The sequence below is a fragment of the Anarrhichthys ocellatus genome, unplaced genomic scaffold (assembly GCF_004355925.1).
Source record: "Anarrhichthys ocellatus isolate YVR2014 unplaced genomic scaffold, GSC_Weel_1.0 scaffold5, whole genome shotgun sequence".
Taxonomy (NCBI): Eukaryota; Metazoa; Chordata; class Actinopteri; order Perciformes; family Anarhichadidae; genus Anarrhichthys; species Anarrhichthys ocellatus.
Genome location: NW_022280035.1, coordinates 15,064,611 through 15,086,083, shown reverse-complemented (window position 1 = coordinate 15,086,083; position 21,473 = coordinate 15,064,611). Strand labels below are relative to the sequence as shown.

At 43.2% G+C, this 21,473-nt stretch overlaps 3 protein-coding genes across 5 annotated transcripts in view; 2 read left to right on the top strand and 1 right to left on the bottom strand.

Annotated features, from left to right (window-relative positions):
• Window positions 1-1,787, bottom strand: part of stac3 (SH3 and cysteine rich domain 3) — a 5,760-nt gene extending 3,973 nt beyond the window's left edge. The window contains exons 1-2 of the mRNA XM_031845437.1: window positions 1,717-1,787; window positions 578-618 (exon numbers count right to left, since the gene is read on the bottom strand). Coding sequence (XP_031701297.1) covers window positions 578-585 — 8 coding nt within the window. The 5' untranslated portion in view covers window positions 586-618; window positions 1,717-1,787. The remainder of the gene's footprint in view (window positions 1-577; window positions 619-1,716) is intronic.
• A 1,526-nt stretch (window positions 1,788-3,313) lies between these two features.
• mbd6 (methyl-CpG binding domain protein 6) lies at window positions 3,314-18,267 on the top strand. Of its 2 annotated transcripts, none has more exons than XM_031844757.1 (13): window positions 3,314-3,518; window positions 4,496-4,707; window positions 5,470-5,609; window positions 6,404-6,506; window positions 7,199-7,370; window positions 8,920-11,280; window positions 11,763-12,757; window positions 13,203-13,311; window positions 13,481-13,626; window positions 14,108-14,857; window positions 15,049-15,101; window positions 15,312-15,378; window positions 16,429-18,267. In XM_031844757.1, the coding sequence occupies exons 3-13, from the start codon at window positions 5,494-5,496 to the stop codon at window positions 16,498-16,500; spliced, it is 4,944 nt and encodes a 1,647-aa protein (XP_031700617.1). In that variant the 5' UTR covers window positions 3,314-3,518; window positions 4,496-4,707; window positions 5,470-5,493; the 3' UTR covers window positions 16,501-18,267. The 2 variants fall into 2 exon arrangements, with proteins under 2 accessions (XP_031700617.1, XP_031700618.1); XM_031844758.1 differs by lacking the exon at window positions 3,314-3,518 and adding an exon at window positions 3,528-3,892.
• An 848-nt stretch (window positions 18,268-19,115) lies between these two features.
• The window catches only part of kif5aa (kinesin family member 5A, a), a 19,423-nt gene continuing 17,065 nt past the window's right edge, over window positions 19,116-21,473 (top strand). For both annotated transcript variants that reach the window (XM_031844760.1, XM_031844759.1), the window contains exon 1: window positions 19,116-19,751. In XM_031844760.1, coding sequence (XP_031700620.1) covers window positions 19,623-19,751 — 129 coding nt within the window. In that variant the 5' untranslated portion in view covers window positions 19,116-19,622. The remainder of the gene's footprint in view (window positions 19,752-21,473) is intronic.

The following is a 21,473-nucleotide window of genomic DNA, read 5'->3' as shown; positions in this document are numbered from 1 at the left end:
CACACACACACACACACACACACACACACACACACACACACACACACGCACAAAGACAAGAAACACAAAGCCATGAGTTAGATCTACATAGCATAGCATTAACATAGCATACATAGCTTCATATCATTACCTTCCTGTGAAAAGTTTCCCTCTCTTTTGTTTTCAAACATGTAAAGCTTAAATAGGACATTTTAAAGTTTGGGTTAAAATGTTTTCACAGGACAACCTCACGGAGTGACCTGATGTAACCGACATGCTTTGTGCCGATATCAAATTACCATTCCACCTCAAAATAGTTGAGTCTTGATTATTTATTCTGGGAGACTCCTATGACACATTTTTTCAAATGAACATGTCGCTGCTTTATCACTATTGTATTTTAATATACTGTAGAAAGACTGCGTTGGTTCGGAGGCTTTTGTGCTTTTCACTCTTGACTGTTGTAACATTTAGCTCACTTGAATTTGAATGGAGACTTGATGGACTAGATGGGGAAGAGGTACAGGAAGGAAAAGTAGGGCAAGCATTACATTTGTATTGTAGAGGTAATTGAACTTATTACAGGAAATATACTCACTGGTCCATGTTGTTTGGTGGATAAAGTCACTACTGCCCCACCTACAAAGATAAATATACATATATAGTTTGTTAGGTTTTTTCTGAAGCACATGATTGTGAGGAGTTTTGCAACAAGTCATGCAGATCAGCGGGATAATGGATTAACCTTTATTTAATTAGATAAAACCAATTGATATAAAATCTCTTCAACAATGATGATCTGGCCAAGAAGGTGGAAAAGTTAAACGTTGAGTGCATGTTGAATTCATACATACAATAAAAACAAAACAATAAATTACAGAATAAAAACTAGTCCACACATCAACAGAAGAGGATAAATAGACACAGATAATGTATAATCGTACGATTAAAAAAGGCATCAAGACATGACAAAATTGTTACAGACTGTTACAAGAACAGTTTGTGTTAACGTTTGTTTAAAACTGGTTTGAGAGATGTGGGAAGTAGACTCCCATATTAAAGAACTAAACTTCTGTCTTTTTCTATTAATCCTCAAATAATGTGCCTACAAAAAGTCTGTGTTTAACTATGTCAATTGTTATATGGCATGGTTGGTAAAAAAAGTACCACTAGTCAAATGTGCATATTTATAAGTGTTCATTGAGACACAACAGAATGAAATAACATTGTATTTAGCGTGGCACCCAGTCAAAATGTATTAAATTAATTTTGGCTCTATATTTTATGACTTAAAAAAAGTAGCATTTCATGTGGAAACTAGATTAGCACAGTGTTGTTAGAAACACAGCACATACAATGACGCAAACAGGATGTATTCTTGTGTCTGTATTAACCAAAAAAAGTTACATCAAGCTATGCACTGGCAGAGACACACACTGTACAAGTGCCCTTGTCCACTTTTACCCAAACTATTTTAGGGTTGTGAAATTCAATCTCATCACAGCTAAATGTGCCAGTCAGGGAAAGAAGAGCAAAATTCTCAAAAGTATGACGGCAATAAAAATCTGTTTTTGGGAATAGGCAAAAACATTCAAAATATTGCTGGTTATTCAACTAATATTTCAAAGCTTTATGTTACTACCTTGCTGAAATGAAATTGATTAAACTGACTCGCATGCTTTTGTCATGTAAACACATTTTGTAATGGAATAACTCAAACTTCAAACTGGAACATACCTTTTGTCAAGATTCACGCAGCTCAGAGAAGAAACGACAACATCCAGTGTGGGTAAATCTCTCTGTGAACGAGTCCTTCACCTGCTGCCGATGACTGGAGCGCTAGACAACCAGTGGGTCTGAAACCAGCCGACCAATGTGCCTCCTCACTGATGGCCCTCAGAATTATGTGTCAACTTTCACAAAGTCTGGGGCCTTTGTTTATTCCCTTTATAGCTTTTTTATGTGATTTCCAAGGTGATTTGAGGCTCTGGTGAGACACTTATGTCTTGTTTTTGTGTACTTTTGTATGATTTTGTGCATGCTTGTATGTGTGTTGGTGTGCGTGCTAGGCTGAGCACTCATGAGTCAAGCTGACTGTTTGCAACAGCTGGGGACCTCAGTGTGAGTGCCGATGACGAAGAGAAATCAGATACTTTTCTGTCCCTCTGTCTCCATACTGCTCACTTTCCTTATACTTTTATCGATTGGAGACCAAGAACAATGCGCAAACCTGTGTGTCACCTTTTTGTTGAACTTTTTATTTGATCATTTACATCACTGTTTAAGTCCCCTGTAAGTTCCAGTGACCCTGACGGTGGTCTTGAGAGGTTTTAGGGGGGTCATTGGGTCTTAAAAAAATCTAAAAAACAAATGTTTATATTTGTTGGGAGCATAAAATTGCCCCACAAATGTGTGTTTATAACTAATGATTCACTTGAAAGTTGAAGGTTTGTCCTGGTGGTGGTGCTAGAGGGAACACTATCAGGTCACCAAAATCAGGTCCAGATTAACCAACCAGGGGTCTCGGGTCGAACATGAGCTGTGGGCCTTTCCTTAACACCCCTTTTCCCCACCTTCTGTGCAGTATGTATGAATTAGTTAATGACTAGAAATTACATTTTGGTGACTTAATAAGGTTATATTTAGGAATTTGCACCATGTAAGATCAGTATAAACTGAATTGATACATGCTACTTATTTACTCAGTCTTGAGGGCCCCGTCTACAAGAGTATTGATTCAGATGTCACTTTAAGGCCTTTATTATTTCAGTTTATATTGTGCTTCAATTGTAGGCCTACATACAGCATCACCAAACACATTTGTAAATAATCTAATGACTGAAGACTAATTGCCATGTGGTGAACCTGAAGGCTCTGGGCTCCCTCACTGTTGGGGGCCAGGCAGTTGCCTGCTTTGCTAAATTGTCTATTTCAGTCTTCAGTCTTTAACCAAAATCATAGTATGCCCAGACACCAACAAACACACAAACAAGGCAATAACTTTACTGCCTCGACAGACTTTTCTATATAAATCAAAATGAATTTAGCCTATGCATGGTGGAATTATTTGGGATAATCAGGGAATGAAGGAGCGCTCTTAGAAGCAGAGATGAATATGATATGCATTAATAAATAGAACACTTTAAAAACATGGGTATATAATTGGGTATGTCGTATGACCAATTATTGTGAACAGCAGGCGCGTATCACGGGCCTGTTGTTATTCTGTCCTCTATCAAGGAGCTCTGCATTGATCTGTCTGGAACACTACAAAGGTCCCGTTGCATGTTGGGTACAATACTCCCTGAGCTCTGAATGCGCATGCGCAACAGAAAACTCCATTATTTTTTTTTGCTCGGAATCTGTAAAAAAAAAAACAGTGGGAAACTGTGAATTTGGGATTACATGGATCGCTAATGGTTGTCGGAATACAATTGAATGCTGGACGGTTTAGCAAAACAGAGACCAAAACAGCGGCTGGATAAGTGTGCACCGGGAGCGGGACATCCTTCAGTCTTGTTGGGACCCTACAGAATCAAGTAAATTCAGTCAGTTAGCTCTGCTAGCCTAGCTGGTAGCGTTAGCCCCCAAACCCCAGGCGCAGTAAAATGAAGCGTTATTGCCCTTTGTTTTTAAATCGGACTGGCAGACATTACATAAACGCTGAGCGCTGATTGATCGCGTTAATACGCGGGTTGAATCATGGTGTTCTTATATTTTACGGTTATTTATTAAAGTATCGGCCGTTTTCAAAACATTCTCTGGTTAGTCCATTAGCTAACCAGCTAACTCTTGATTCTCCCGCGAGCCAGAAAAGCGAAGACTCCAAAACTTCGCCAACACAGAGCGGTTGACGCAGAGAAAAGGTTGATAGGTCCTGCTAACATTAACGTTAGCTAACGGCTGTCAATAAGTAAGTGCAATCTGACCAAATTCAAAGAGTTTTTTTATTTACAAATCAGTATTGTGTCTCGCTCGTTTCTTGTAACCGTAGCTAACGAGCAAGAGTTTTACATCGGAGTGTTTTGTGCGCCTGACAGCTGTCACGACAACATAGTACAAAGTAGGGTAGCTTACTAGCTTAGCAGTTAGCCTAGCTGCTAGCCTGCATTGTATCAGTCGTGTAGTTGGTGAGATGTTGCACCATGGCTGCATACTGCAGATCTGTCGACTAAGCGCAACTACGATTTACACCAAGATTGTATTTTAAGTTATTTTCATGTTGCTTGCTTGTTAGCTTGTATGTTGTTTGTTGCAAGGGCAGCTACTCATTTTGTAACGTTAGCTAAACATCCACTAAACCACGGGCCTATCCAAACACACCCTCCCACTTCAAAGTAGCCGCAGCTTGCTGTGAAGTTGTATTCCTTTTGAGAGAGCAATGCATCTGATGTGATCCTTTTCTTTCACAAATACGCTTTGATCTCATCACTTGCAGGGAATAGTTTATCACGTGAGGTATTTACCTTGGTCGTCCCTGTCACATTACATAATACACCTCCACCTTTCTTTACAGGCTCTTTATCTTCATCCTAGACCCTACTCTGATGTGAACTGAACCGTTTCATCTACAAGAAGCATCCTCTAAATTCAGGATCTGCCCGTCCAGGTGTTTTGGGCATCAAGTCAGGTTTTACTGGCAGTCTGTGTGCTTCTTACCCACCAGTATGTACATTGGACAGTGGATACCCTAGCCGAAACGGATCCTGGCTTCTCAAAGATGACAAGGTACGCTTAATGTGCTTCAGTTGTTCTATTTTTGGTTACTTTACCCTGACATCAAATCTGTTTTTCCGTTTGCTGTGGCCTCACCACATGTGTTTATACCATATTTTGGGTTAAAAATGTTAGAGACCACACTCGCTTGAATTGTCAGGACCACACAAAATAAAGAAGTAAGTGTTAGCCACTTTGCCAGACCTCTTTGAGGACAGATGGTAAGTAGAGTCTCAGTAATTTACATTGACTGGCATAGTGCAATACATTTAATTAGCAGCCCTTATTGTATAGCATCCTTCAATATTCTGGTAAACCTAGGCTGACGTCATCATGGTCACACTGTAGTATTTGATGTTTTGTCACGCTAACATTTGGTGTTGTGTAGTCAGATGAACGTGGCCCACACATTTAGCATGCAGGTTATAACACTGATATCCTGAAGACTTCCCAGCAAAGACATTTGTTCATCCATTTTATGCATGCATCCATGTGTTAACTTATTTAGAGACTCACAGTGAGGTGCGACAAAGGACACTGATACATTTTTCAAAGTATTAATAATAACTAGTATTATTATTAGTATTCTTGTGATCCTTTCGGCCATACAAATACATTTGCCTTGACTATTTTAGGCTCTGGTAAAGTGATTATTGAATTGTGATACCGACTATACATTTTGTTTTGAATAATCCTGACCCCCTGGGGTCTTTAAACAAATTTCACTTGCATGTAAAGAAAAGATGTATCAACACTTTTGCTGCTTTTCCCAAGGTGCTGGCAGGCCGCAGCTACAAAATGATGGGAGGCAGTGAGACTGTCAGCGGGGACAAGGACGGGGTCCACACCACTGCAATACACGTCCCCATCGGCTGGCAGAGGAGAGTGGAGGGCGGGCAGGTGATCTATGTCAGGTAGGTTGGTCCAGTTGAACAGAAAGCATATGCAGACTTATTGCTGATGTTTATTCATATTTGAAGACATTGATTTAATGTGACTGCTTATACATACATACATACATACATGCATGGATGAATGTTAATGTATGTGTATCATTTAATCTGGAGAAACAGGAATGCTGGTTTTGCACCACATTTTATTTTGAACAGTGGCTTGGATCTTTTTAAGTGTAGAAAATATGAAATTGTTTAGGACCTGTGGTTCTCTGAAGACGGTTCTTTGTACTATTTAAGCCAGTCAAATGGAGAGAAGCGTGGTTGATGTACAAGCACCAATGAGCTTGATAATATAATGTATAAACAGCTTATACACATGTGGGCCATTACCTAGATTTGTGATCAGATAAGTCCGACTAGATGACTTGGAGACAGGAAACTGTGATCACATTCAAATAAACTCCTACGGTTTGTAATACAGGTTTATGTTTTCACCGCTTCAGATGTGGGCTGCAGAATCTGTTCTTTTTACTAAACTTTGTTCTATTTTAAAGATTTTTCTTCTCTTGTAATACTTAATGTATGCTGAACGTTTTGGGGTGGCATCACATAATCTGTGTTAATTAAGATTTCCCAGATCTAAGAGGATTTTATTTACATTTCTAAATTCTAAATTGTTACCTGGGCTAAAATGGGTGTGCTGAGCTTTGCAACTTAAAACTTAGTTTTTCTTTGAACATATCTTTGTTCGTATATATTTTGAGTTTGCTTTGAGTTTTCTGTTACAGTTTGTCCCTGTCTTCTGTTTATAGTCCCAGTGGCATTGCTCTATGCTCTCTGGACGAGGTCAAGACCTATCTGTTGACTGATGGCACCTGCAAATGTGGTCTTGAGTGCCCGCTCATCGTCAATAAGGTAAAGCCATTTTGTGTGTGGTCAGGGTGGGCACAGACAAAATACATTCAGTATACAGTATATCCAGATATTATCTGGACTTTTGAGTTTTTCGATGTAGTAACTCTGTGACACTTGAATGTGAACTTGTATTTATAAAAGCATGGTGATGACTTCTGAGCCTCTTCATACTCACTTGACCACTGTGGTGGGTTAGCGTCGTTTGTTCGGACACGCAGGATGTCAATACATGCTGCTTTGTTTATCGCAATGTGTTTTGATATTGCGGTAGAAAACGTCTCTTATAAACAAGCTTCAAATATCAGGCATTGTGTTTGAATATCACTTCAGTGAGTTTGACTCAAGTTTACTGTTTTCTTTTATGCCAAGAGTCTGTACTCATTGGCAGCACTGGAAGATGCAGGCATGTGACATCCCCACAGGTGTTATAGATTAAATACCTATGACTAACTTTTTGAATTAAGTTTGTCCAACTGTGTAGAATCATGGCTGACCTTTTCTTCATAAAACATGTGAGTGCACTTTGTCTGCAATAAGCAACAATCTTTGTGTGCATATTATAAGTGTAAAATACCCTCACTGGTGCCCTTAACGGTCATACGTTTGATGAAATGTTTAGCAAAGATCTTGCTCAGATTTCTCTCATTATGCAAAGAGTTCTCTCCAATCCTCTTTTATCTGGTGTCCTGCAGGTTTTCAGCTTCACTGTGGGAGTGAAGGTGGAGCAGCACAGCCAGCCATTAGGCAAAGCAGAGCAGGACATGACCAAACTGTGTAACCACCGCAGGAAAGTGGTAGCAATGGCTGCTCTGTGTCGGAGTATGCAGGCCTCACAGCTGCCCTTCGCCAACCTTCATCATCCAGGTAAAGTTTGACTCCTGTACCTGTGTACTATTCAAACATAAACAAATCTATTAATAGCTTTTCTATACAAATTCCTACTGATTTCCTAAACGGATACTAATCAGCATCATCACTATTGTTAAGTTTTCTCTAGTTCAGGTGTGTTAGATTGATTTACATAGTTTTGATATTGAGTTGAGTGTGCTGTGTGCGTAGTACTCGCCTCATGTAGAGGGCTCTTATGGGACTATGAGCTCACAAGTCCCGCAGCACCAACACAAATTCACTTTGTGTGGGAGCGCTTTGTCAGTATCAACATTGTGATGGGATGAATTGGAGATAATATATAATTTATGAGAGGCTGTTATTATTAGGCTTAACCATGCATGTAAATTAGTGGATCATAAAACTCTTCTCCTGTCAATTTAAACGCGGATTGGTTTTTTAGAATGTAACATTATCAGAGATAGGCAACTAAAAAAGCATAAATGCCGATGTCCTGATCGCAGATTTTACTGAATGTTGGCGGATAATGATCGTCAGGAAAACTTTACTGTGATGGTTAACGTTAAACTGTGTTATTAATCTGCGGTTCACATGCGTGCCGAACCGTGAGGGGGGGGGATCCGTACGGATCCCGGATCAACAGTGGTCCGTTACACCACTAATGAAAATTCATTGTCCTTCAGTAAACCACATGCCTTCAGAGGACAGATTCAGATGTTTCCGTTTAGTTTCTCCCTCGCTGTCTTGTCTCCCATTTCCTTTCTCTCTCTCTCTCTCCTTGGAAGTCGTACACTTAACCATCTGGTTTGTGTCTCTGATATGGTAATCAACATTAGTTATCTGAAAAATGGTGACGTGCTCCATATCCATGTTTGAATACACTTTTATGGATTTAGCTTGAAGCAATAGGAACTGAAAGAGCTAAAAGTGTCTTATTTCCCTGTAAAAAGGGCCAGAAACATTTTGGATGTTGTGTGTGATCCGAATCACCACAGGAGTAGGCGGGAGTGGGATGGGGTATCTTGTCAGAGCAGTCAGTGATTGTTGGAAATCCTGTGGGAGCAGGTGGGTGTGGGATTAAAACAACGAGTGCTGGTCAGTGCAGCAGCTGTCAGCCACGCGGAATTAAAAGAAGACAGAAGATATTCAGCAAAAAGGATTAGGGGACGTTTCATGGACACTTTGTTTGCTTAAATTTGTTACTGCAGTTTATACCTAACAATATATTGAACAGGTCCATAGTTTTACGGTGCTCAGCAGAATAGTACTGTCTTTGTGGTCCTGTCAATCCGTCTTCATCTGTATTTATATTTTGACAAAATGCATGTCAATTGCCTTTTAATTATTTGGTTGTTTTGTCCACAATGTGCTTTCAGTGAACACACATCCACCATAGTGCACATAAGTGTTAAAATATCAAAGTATTGTTACTGAATATTTGAAACGGTTTCAATCAGAATTTAAATTCTCAGTATTTAGTTTATAGACTGTATGCAAGATCTGCTTTGAAAGCAGGGAAACCAACTTCACCATAACCCATATGTGTCTGTGTGTCCACTTTCAGAGATGAGCAGCGGAGTGGACAGCCGCAATCCAAAGCGAATACTTGTGGATCGGGAAGAAGAGGACCGTAGCATTTACCATCCCAAACTCCATCCGGTCCCAGCTCGACCCCACAGCAACCTCCATATCAACCCTTCTGCCAGCCCCAAATCCTCCCACCACTTTATTTATCCGTACAATGGTTCCTCCCTTGTCCTTCACACAGGCACAAACTCTCACCAACCCCTAGATGCTTTTAGAAGGCTTCAAAATCCTCCTCCTATTCCTGCCTCCTCCAGCTCCTCCTCCACCTCCTCATTCCCAGCGTACAGCCCTGCCCAGAGATCACCTCGCACCCCCACATCTCAAGGTCAAAGAACTCCCAAAACCCCAGAGACTCCGGGTTCTCCTCGGCTAGGGCCCCTCTCTACGCCTCCCCCCTCTTCCCCTATGAGCATGGGCGGAGGAGGAAGAGGAGCACAGACGCACGCTCATCATCCTCATGGTGTCATTGTGGGAGGCTCCCCCCTCTCTCCGTCTCCCTCCCTCTCTCCCTCTGTTCACAACATGAACTGTGTGTCTCCTCACCAGCGGTCCCGCCACCCTTCAGCCTCTCCTTCCCCTCTCTCTGATCAGGGAGGAGGACTGATGGGAAGTAACTTGCCTCAGAGGAGGAAATCCACCTCTTCCTCTCCACACTCCCCTCTCCCCGGTGGCTCCCCAAACCCCAACCCCCACTTCCCTAAGTACAAGCTGGAAGACATATTGGAGCAGTTTAAGAACTCAGGCAACAGCAGCACTAATAACCACCACCTCCTAGTCCCTACGAACCTTTCCTTACTGACCAACCAAAGCAGTAGCAACCCTAATGCTCCCTCCTCAAAGCCCTCAAAGAGTACCATGAGTCCGATTCCACCAGGTTTTGGGTTGAACTCCGCAGGGACTTCTAGTTTACCTCTGGGGCCGTTTCTGAATCAACATCACAGCCATCAGGGAAAGCTGTCGAACCCAACTTCTTTCCCTGCGAGTAGCCTGCTCTCTGCGGCTGCCAAGGCTCAGCTGGCTAACCAGATAACCCAAGGCCAGGGCTCAAAGGTGGCCAGCAACCTGGTGAGCTTGCCCGCTTCTCTGGAGGTTCTGAAAGACGGACAGCAGCAACAGTCATCCAAGGTAACAAACAGCACTTTACATAGTAGCCACCCTCCCTCCTCCAAAGCTTCTACTAGGCCTCCCCATTCCTCCCTTGCAGCAGCCTCCGTCCTTTTCCCCCCATCCCACTCTCTGGCCCAGTCCCTGGCTTCCTCCTTGCCCCACCTACCTCCCACAACAGAGCGCAATGCGTCGCACAGGAAGAGGCAACGGCGATCTCCCACAGTGCTCAGCATTCTAAGAGACACCCAGCAGCTGGCTAATGGGCCGCAGAAGACCCCACCAGGAGACACAGTTATCAACCTGTCCTCCTCTTCCTCTTCCTTCCCCACCTCCTCGCACTCCTCCTCTACCTCAGCTGTGCAGAACCAGAATGCTGTCATGTTAGAAAACCATCATCATCATCTTCTCCCCGGGCAGACGCCAAGGCTCCCTGTTTCTCGACAGATGGCACACCTTTCCAGGCCTCCTAGACAAACTGAGGCTCTGGATTTCACTACAGGCCTGACACATGCACCTCTTGGCTTGGATCCTCCAACTCAGCCTCTGTCTGCTCTGTTGCGCCTGCTCAGTGTGCAGAACGCGCAGGCCTCATCATCCAGCTCTGCTTCAGCTCAGCCAGGATCTGTTTCTCATGAAGGAGGTGGACACACTAATAAGCAGAGCCCCAGACGGTCGCCCTCTTCTCCCGCCTCTCATTCTAATGTCAGGCACTCACAGGCTCGGTCGCCGTGCCGAACCAGTAACACTAATCCTCTACCGTCGGCGCTTCAGCCGCTTTCTCCTCCCCCGACTTCCTCCCAGTTCAGATCGGTGCAGTCTCCAACGCGTCCTCAGTCTACTAAATCAAGTCCTCTACTGAGACATTCAACACTGCCCAACTCCAATTTAGCTTTACACAACAGCTGCAGCCCATCTCGGCATACGTTCCAGACTCCAGACAAGCATCAAGCAACTGAGAATCACATTCCTACAGTTGACTCTGTTTCGCAGGAACGATCGCAGGAAACGTCACCACAGGGCACAGAGATTGGTAGTAACAGCATCAATTCATCAGTGGACCTGAGTCATTCTCAAGGCTGTGTTTCTATATCCAGCTCCCCGAAGCCTCTTGATCTTAGCAACCATGTCCTGGCCCTTCTCGCAGCATCTTCCTCCGTACCACAGGGGGAGGGCAGCTCCTCTGACCATACCACTGATGTTGTGATGTCTTCTCAAGGAAATCCCGCTGCAGGTGAAGATATTTTAAGTCTGAAGTGTGCTTTTTTTTTGTCTTGAACATACAACCATAATATTCGAATACATATTGATGTAACATGGCTTGTAGAGCTTTGCAATATGCTGAAAATGCACCCACATAGACATCAAGATACTCTCTCAACTTTAGCTCATTTAAGTCTGTTCTATATGAACTGTGTCATGAGCTCTCCCTTTTTTAAATCAGGCTTTATGGATGATCGTAGCTCTTAGGATGGTTGAGGGCAAGGGATACACATCTGTACTCATGGTTCACCCTCTTTGGGTATTGACGTGTGTGCACGTGTTTATTGGTGTGCTTTTGCTATCTTGTAAATGTAAAGCTAAGTATTACTTACCAGAGTCAACCACCAGATAAAACACAGCAAACTGCCCAGCTCAGGACCCCTTGTGTATAATGTGTTCACTGATTGATAAGTCAGCCTGAACAGATGTAAATGATTCATGTCTCTCCCACAGGGCCAGATGAGTCTAGATGTGTGGACCCGAAGGGCTCCATAGCGACCAAACCTCCAGTAGCCACGAGCCCCAGGCCAGCTATCTCCTCTCGTCTCGGGGATAATCACAGTCCTCATACACCTTCAGCTGTGGGTGACTCAACCTCTCCCTTACCTCTGGCAGAGGCCTTCCCCTTCATGAACCAAGAGCAGCTGCTTCAGTTGCTGTCATCCACAGGAGGTCTACCATCCCTCCTGGACCCAGCAGTCCTAGCTTCATTGCCCCTAGGGGGGCTGTGGTTGGGAGGGCTACATGCACAGATACATCCTGCCACTGCACCACAACAGACTCTTGCAGAGCAGCAGCAATCGGAGCAGCAGTTACTGATACACCAACAAGAGACACAGCAGCAGAACCAGGATCAACAACAGAAGCAGTTAAACAACAATCCTCTGTTTCCCTTGTTGCCTTTGTTGAGCGGCGCACAAGGAGAGCTGCCTCTGAACCTTTTGGGCCTGCTGAATCCACTCCCACCTTCAGCCTCAACCCCAGGACAGGAAGCTGATTTAGGGCTCACAGAAAAAGCTAGCCTTCAGGCTCTGATCATGGCCTCCTTGTTACTCGGGCAACATCAGGCGCCTTTGTTACCTCTGTCTGGGCTGGGTCAGTTGAGCCAGGTGAGCTTAGACGTTCCTCTCCAGCAGTCACAACACATCACCACCACATTGGAAGGCCTCACCTTGGATAAGACCTCTGGTCTCCTGGATCCTTCAGCCCTATCGGGCGCAGGGCTCTTGGAGGTCGCCCAAGGCCTTCTCTCTCTTCCCCCAGGAGCTGAGGGCACCATCCAGGCCCTACAGTCTCTGCTCCTTTCTGCCTCTCTTCCTCATCCCCACGCAGCCTTCCTGCCCCTCAGCCCTGCCTTGCTCTCTGCTGCCCTGAGTTCTGCCGAGCTCCACCCGTCTCCCCACACCCAATTAGCTTCTGCACAGCAAACCCAACATACCCAACCTCAGGTAGGCTCCCCTACCTCCTATAGTTATTTCCTCTGAGCTCGCCATAGTTTCCCGAGAAAAACCTATGAGTTAATTTCCTTGACTGCTCCATTGTTTCTCCCTGTGTTAGTTTAACTTATTTTCCTCACAAACCCATCAATCGTTTTCCTTTACAGCTAAAATATGGTTTTCGCTAAATTATTTTCAAATGAAGGCCTCTTCCTTTTTAGGGTTGGTTACAGCCCATCTATCTTAATGTACTGCAGGTGTGAATGCACATGTTTTTGCAAACATTTTTAATTTTGCATTTATACAAATGTAAAGAATTTGTCTGTGTCTTGCCAGTCTGCATTTCTCTGACCCTATCTCTACCTTTTTTTATTTTTGTCTTTGTTTCAAGCTTTTGTAATTTGTTTTCCTGAAACTAAACTCCTCTTCGGTCCTCTACTGTACTCTATTCTCAAAGGTATCGACTGATGCTGGTCTTGACACCCTCATCCCCCTCTGTCTGCAAGGCAAAGACAACCCCATCCTCCAACAATTACTGCCCACTCTGCTTAACTCTGCTGTATTAGGTGAGTTGGTGTAACACTTCTTTCTAAAGAATACACTCTGTATGTTTGGAATAAATGAAATTATACCAGCAAAAACTACCAACAGTTGTCAGTATTAATGCTTGAAACATTGCAGATAGTCTGTATCAGTAAGCCATTAAATCAGTGCAACTATGACAAATCTTTGTAGGAGATCTTTCTGGCATCACAGGACTCCACAACTTGTTGGGGATTGGGGCAGGTTCTATCCTCCTACCTTCAGTCCAGACCTCTGCTTTGGGCATGCCTCTGCTGCAGGGTCCTGATGGAGCTATCAACTTGCTTAACAACCTACAGGTAGGTACCTGGCCTGTAGCTCAGTGGATAAACCATTCAGGGGACAGCGTCTCATCTTTAGTCGGCGCTGACTGTTGCTATTGCCGGTTAAAATAACTAACATCACCAGTGGCAGGCTTTACAGCTGTTGCTACCTCCATTTTATTCTGTGAGTAACTAGATGATGGACATATATCATACTTGGCTTTTGACGGGTTAAAGTGCTCGCTCAGCTGGTCTGTGCACTCCTCCGCTCTGTAACACCACTTTACAACCGCGAGTGGACTGAGAGTCCAACAGAGTGAGACGTCTTCTCTTTATCGGATTGCGTCACACCCATTCTCCCAGTTAACTTGTATTTAATTTGTATTTATACGCTATAAACTAAATAGTTTTGAACCCGGACTTTTAAGTATTTGGATCAAGTAGCTAATGAAAAAAACACCGTCTACAGCTGTGATTTCAATGATTGCCTGAACCTTTTTTATTTTTTTTCCTCCAGCTAAACCTTGCACCACCCTCAGAAGGAGACAAGCCAATGTCATTGCAGGAAACACAAAGTCCTGCCCCACAGGAAGACATTCCAGCCAGTCAGATGGCTCCCGAAGTAGTACCCAGTCCTGTTCCAGCTCCAGTTTCAGCCCCGGCCCGAGAACACAGCCCACCCCAACAGCGGGTATCTGAGGGCAGGTCTGTTATCGATCCTTACACCTCCTTCATGGACACGATTTATACCTCCTTCCTTCAAGTCAGTGCTAAAGAGCAGGAAGGCAGGGCCCACATGGGGCCGTCTGACCCCACATCACCCTTCTGTGCCTTACCACCGGTTTCTTTCCCCGTGGAACACCATACCCCGTCCACCCCTGTTCAAACTCTGCCCCAGGCAAGTGCCCCAATCTCCCTCAGCCCACGTCGGGCCTGTTCCCTCCGCAACCCAGACTTATCCCGACTCAGCTTGGAAGCAGCAGCCCATTCCCCAGCCCAAGGGACGCCCAAACCCACTGACGATGGGCCTACGTCACCTTTACAAAGGAAACCAGTGATGGTAGAGGGACACACCCACCCAGAGCCTCCTCTGCCATCCATGTACTTTGAGGAGGCTAAGACGGACTGCACGGGGCCTGCTGCGGCTGTGTGCCCTTATGTGGAGGCGGGGGTAGACAGGCAGGGGTACCTCAGTCCCAGGGATGGATGCAGTGGGAGGCCCAATGAGGAGACCTCTGGGATGCTGCTGCGCACCGAACAGGGAAGGGTGAGTGCCTGGGTCTCCATGATTCCTTTAAACTTGAAAACAAGATTTTATATCACAAAGTGGGACTTCATAACTATCCTGCTGAGACACCAGAATGTAGCACGGTATGGACCAAAGACTGTATAAAAGAGGAATGTGGCGTTGTGATTAACTCCAATGACTGCATTTTTACTATGATTTTTACCTCTCAGGATCAAGCGGGAGCAGTGGGTGGAGCCAGAAGAGGAAGGAAAAGGAAACAAACGTAAGTGTTCTTGTTGACAGTTCATTTCTCAGACATGCTCTAGACATTGAATCGCACGTATAATGCAATTTCCAGTGACATTCCTAGTGGCGTCCGTCTTGATACCGTGCACTGTGATGAATCAAAGATGTTGCATAACGACTGTATCAGGTATATTTGGGTGTATTGTGGTGTATTGTGTGTTAATGTGTTTCTTACTTTGCCTATCAGGCTACAGAATGTGTTGGAAGACTTCAGAGACATGGATGCTACAGCACTAGAGGAAACCAAGGCCACGGTAAGACTCTGATGTATTGGTTTAATTATCAGAAGCACTAGTTCTCTATTAGGCCTACCTCTCACTTTTTATTACATTAAAATACGTTCTGTTTCTTCTCCAGTTGCTGTTCACTACAGTGTTACTGGTACTTTCCAACAGTCTGGATTCTTTTATCCATGTTATCGCCTGACTCAATGACTTTTCCTCCAGCATGACCATGAGGTTCGCATTTGTGGTTTTGAATGAAATGTCTTCTCAAGCGTTGAATGGATTATCATGGAATTTGGTCCAGGCATTCATGTTCCCCTTCAGGAGGAATTGTTATAATGTTGGTGATCCCTTATTTTTTCATTTAGCGCCATCATCAGGACATTTTTTTTTTTTGTTTTTTAAATCTGTTCCATACTTTGGTATTTGACCGAATGCCTGCAGAACATTTCATCAGCCAAGAGATGATGAACATGGTAAACATACCTGCTAAGCATTAGTATGTTAGCATTGTTATTGTGAGCATGCTGACGTTGGCATTTAGAGTACCAAGAGTATTTTCCACATCAACAAATGGCTGCTTTAACTCCCTTTGTATGATTCAAATACACAAGTAACAGAGAAAGTGTTTTCATTTGCGTGCTTTGCTTGCACCACAGCAATTCCAGCACAGCACAAACAAATGTCATAGAAAATCTTTTCAAGAGATAAAAAACAAAATAACATTCAAGCAAAAAACAGCATTTGAGAAAACAATCCTTTTTAGGTGAGCTTTTAATAATACCACATTATCTTCGTCAGCAGATTGAGCTGCCGGGTTGCCATACCATTGTATGTACATTTTTTTTAGGACTTCTTGTCCATGTTGACTCAGAAGTTAGAGGGTTAGTATTCTGTCTCGTACACCGTACTCTTACAACCCTGTGAAGAAACCAAAATGCTCGATGTGAAGAGGAATCTTTTTGTTCCGTACTGGGAATGATGGTGCAGTTCTGACTGCGGTGGCAAAGTCATTCCATCACACAGAGGGAAGGAGATAATGCTGATGTGACTGTAATTTCTGTCTCTGTCCCGCTCCAGACAGCACTGCTGAAGCCCGAGAGGTCGGTCCGCGGCAGGAGGCGACGAGGCGCCAGGTCTCAGAGGCAGTGATCGGTGGAGGGAGCTGGAAGTCACAGCTGTTCACCAATCAAAGGCGGCCAGGCGTCTCACTTTCCCCCTCCATCTCTCCAACATCTTCACCAATGTTTAGACCCGTCGTTTTTTTTTTAGTTCAACTGCACTAATATTATGCCGTTATCATTGTTATGGCAACCGCTATGAAAAACACATAGGAGAGAGATCTAGTCTGAAACGTTAATTTATAAAAATGTGTAAAAAAAAAAACAAACAAATTGAAGAGAAATTGTGTGGATACTCTTTCACTTAGTTCTTCTCTTAGGGTCTAGTTCACGAAATAATGGTTGCTTGACATTGTGATCAGAGATCTGTTAAATATGGTTGTTGTTAGAATTATATCAATGAGAAAACACACAAGAAACAAGAGTAGTGTTTTCTTCTCATCAGTGTACAACTGAGTCAGGATGAAGCCCAACTACTTGAACGATGCTCTCTGTTGAAAGTGTGTCTGTACGTGTGTGTGTGTGTGTGTGTGTCTTTTTATGCGTCCGAGTGTGTGTTGGACAACGGTGCTACAGCTGAGCCCCTCACTGTCCGACCGTTGGTGGAAGTCATTCTCATTGAACGGGGCCCTCAAAGGGTTCTCTGCAGAGACACACGGTGGTTGTATTTCAAGGAAATGTTTTGAAGGGTTTTCAGAAGGTGCTGCAAGAGAATATAAGAAGGAACAGACTTGAGTTTTCTTTTCTGTCAAAGTATAGAATATCTTTTATATGGGACAAGCCAAGGAAATAATGTTCACCTTATCAGGTTTCATGAGTCCGTTTACATCAGCCACACAGAAAGTACTGCTTTAACATAATTCCATGTGTCCCGTGAGATGCTCCCTCGTGGTCACCAATAATGTTCTGTACTGAGAAAACATTATTTTAAAGTTTCTTTTGTAGAACTTTTGACTCGTGTCATGAAACGCGTTGGGATACCCCGACATGTTCACAGAGTGAATCTGACAACATCTGTTTTTTTTTTGTTTTTTTTACATTTGCAAGGTCCACAATAAATGTGGAACAACTCAGAAAAACTTTGAGCATCATTTGTCACATTTCGGCAAACCCACTTGCACTTCACATGCTGTCATTTGTCACGGTGAAGAATTTCACAAAGCTGTGGTGTGATGGAGATCATTTAGTATCCATTGATCTCACACCTCACCCGAACGTCCACTCCTCAGCGGGGAGATAAATGTCTGGAAAAGATATTGAATATTTGCAGGAATCCCGAGGTCATACAAATGACAGAACAGTATGTCATTTGATTGGTTGAACGAACGGCTGGATAACTGAAACACAGTGAACGATGACGTCTTGCGTAGATCTTTTGAGTCTGTGTATTACTGTGGATTTGGAGTCATTTCTTCCCTCTGTCTCCTCATGTCACTGTTTGAGCTCTCCTCCACACACTGCCCTGCCCCAAGAGTACTGGCATCTCTTGCTGTATTTAAAAAAAAAAAAAAAGAATAAAGAAAGTGAAAAAGAAAGCAGATTATGCAATTTCTACACTTGGAGATTTGTACATATGTACAGTTAATGTGTTTTATTTTGATTTTATATTGTTAGAGAAAGAGACAAGAGAGAAAACAATAAATTGTGAATTTTTCTGGGAATTGTAATTAAGTATTTTTCTCATTCTACCCCTTGCTTTCAATACTTATGTTTAAAAAGACGATTAAATTGTGGACTGTAGCTTTCTTTTTTTATATGGGAGTCTTTTTTTATTTAATATTAAACTATTTACAGAAAATGTACCTTGTGTTGATTTCTCTTCAGTGAAAAAATGTTTATAGGTATCCGGATTAGCCTTGAACTCTCACACGTGAAGGATTATAATGAACATGCGCTAAAGCATTGTAGGCTATTATTACAAAAAATATCAAGATGTTTGTTTGATAGCTTCAAATGGAAGTCTCATACCTGCTAAATTACTGTCAATGTACATATTTCAAAACACTCCAAAGAAGTCCCAAGGAGAGGGTTTATGTGTCCCAGTCAAGTGTCAACTACACAATATTCTTATAAAGACGGGGTTAAAGTTACAGATTATTTGTGCGTTGTTGTTGACCTTCAGTAAATCAGCAAATCCAAGTGTATTACCTCCAGTGAAGGAAGATGTTTATTTGTCATTCATCAAAATATCTTAAAAATATATAGGCTCATAGTAAGAAAGTTGTATAAGTATTTATTTAAAGGGCATGTTGATGTGTTTTTCAGTTTTGACATTGTGCTGCATCATCCCAGTCTGACCAGACACTGATGCTCCTTCAAGGAGCCTAATATGAGGCCTAAACTCATCTTTTAATCAATAATTTCCACTGCCTTCCCATAATGATGTCTTATACCTTCCAAGAAATACAGTGTGGCATCGGAGATGGGCCAAGGTATGACTTTGAAGATTAGTCACTGCATCATCGGGCCTGGCTGCCGCTTTACACAAGGGAATGAAATTATCCTTGATGGCTCTGTAAGGATGTGACGCTGCAACACGGGGCTCTGGTTTCCGCCTGATCTGTGAGGGAGATGATGCCGAGGCTGTGTGGGTACCACTTTAAAGAGACGGATGCAGACCACGCCCTTCCTTTATTTTCCCGATAGAGGGCGCTGTAGCGTCCAACGCAGGCCGATCATCAGCAGCTTTACCTCACTGCCCTTCCAGCAGCATCTCACCTTCAACCGGCCTGACGCACATTCACCGCCGCACCCGAAAGGAAAGGGAAAAGAAAATAAATACTCAGGAGAGAAAGACAGCGTCAAACAAACCAACACGGAGAATCGAGTAACATCACAGTCGGTGGTTTTTAATGATGTAGGCGATCGTTTTGTGATTTGACATCTAATTTAGCCTGCCTGCCTCTCTGCGACAAGGAACGACCGTCCAGCTGCGCACAAATAGATTGCATCGTCTCTCGGCTTGCCGGGATAAAACCGTCCAACCTCTCCACGGTCCTCAGAGTCCTTTCGACGTAGAAAGACGAAGTCCTCGCGCACCCCTCGTCGTTTATTTTCGGATCAGGCCCAATCAGCGACGGTTCGCCTCCAGCCTCAGCAGCATCCCTCAGCTCAGCATAAAGCAGCATCCTTCCTCCTCCTTGAATCTGCGCAATGGCCGATATCCCTGCGGAGTGTAACATAAAAGTGCTGTGTCGCTTTCGTCCTCTCAACCAGTCGGAGATTGTACGTGGGGACCAGTTCATCCCCAAATTCCAAGGAGATGACACAGTCCTCGTCGGGGTAAGTAAACGGAGGCGCTTTGTTGTGCATGCAGGCCCTTCATCAATAAATCATCAGCTCGACTCATCAGTTTGGGTCGTGGCTGGTCAGCAAAACATGATAATCAGTGCAGCACAGGGCAATGTCACAGCCCCCCCCCCAAAAAAAAATAAAATGTATCTTTTCCATAACATGACAAAGCACAAATTCATGTTATGTTGTCAAAGTGCGCAAACTGGCCTCCTGCATCAGCTGACTCAGGTCTGCACTTCGTAGATGAAACACCTTGTTATCGTAAACACACCGCACATCATAAAACATATCGTGCTTATGGAGATGCTTACATAACACACACACTTTCAGGACACTTGAGTTACATTTTTGTCAAAATTGAAGATAAAGAGTCTCATAGAGTCTCATACAGTTTATTCAACACTGCAAAACATTGTCAACTTATTGCATTTCTTGTGTATAAAAACACACTTTGTTCAAAATTAAAGCCTAAGTTTAAAATATATGATTTATAAACAAAAGAAGGAGATTTTGTTCCTTCAATATTTTTCAGATTAGAGATTTGGCCATTGCTATGTGGTTCACATTGATTTTAAATTCACAGAAATTAACTTTAATTGATCCCATCTCTGCAGGCCAAAATCATTCGAAATACTTTCAGTGTGAATAAAGGAAGAATTGAAATGATTATAGATATTTTCTGCTTGTATGTGTTGCTGGTTTTACCTCTTTTAGTTATTGGCCAAGTACCGTATGTCATGTCTGAGGAAGGAAAAAGAAACAGAGTACATGAGTAGTGTTTCCCTAACTTCTTTTCTGAGAACCCACTAAAAATGACACACCATCATGACCTAATTCACAATAGGTGTTATCTTTAAGTTCTGAGAAGACCGACTTTGTGCGTCAATTCACATTCTTGACCATTTTTACGGCCATTTCTGCATTTATCTTAAACAGGCAAACCAGACATTTAGAAAAGATATACGTTTGATGAATCACAACTTTGTTTTATGCATGTGCTATGGAAAACATATACACATGCAAATAAATACAAATACATTTAGGCGGAGTAAACGGGCTATCTCATTCTTTTCATCTCCTCTCATTAAAACAAACAGAACATACATCTTCCTTTCAGATTCAATGTTATAAGTCGACTACAATTGTCAGAACAATACGAACATTCAGGCTTCCCCATGTGGCCCAAAGGTGTACTGCAGATATCAATGTTAAATCAAAGGCTATAAAAGAAATTCTGCAAATTTATTTGGATATCCTAATAAAATCTCCCCTGACCCAGTCTTGAGGACTGACTGACTGAGAGTGCTAAAAGAAGAGGAATAGTACGCTTTGGTCCTCCTACGGCTGATAAATGCAGTGTGCAGAGGGAGGAGTGACGTTGAAACTTTCTCCAGCAGTAATGGAAACATCTCAGTCTGACCTTCCTGATGGACAGTGGAGCCAGAAACTGATCTCTCTAATTGCCCACAGAGAGGATCGATAATCCACAAGTGAGCTTGTGCATCACAGGCTGACCTGCTTTTTCTTGTCTCTGGCTTCAAGTCTGTCTCTCTTTCTGTCTTTCCATGCATTTTTTTCTCTCTCTCTCTCTCTATTTTGCAGCTGCCTCTTTGACTCTCACCCGTGTCTCTCCTTTGCTCACCTGTCACCATTTTTATTTATCTTTCCGTGTCTTCTCCTCCACCCCCCCCGATTCACCCACCTCTGCCT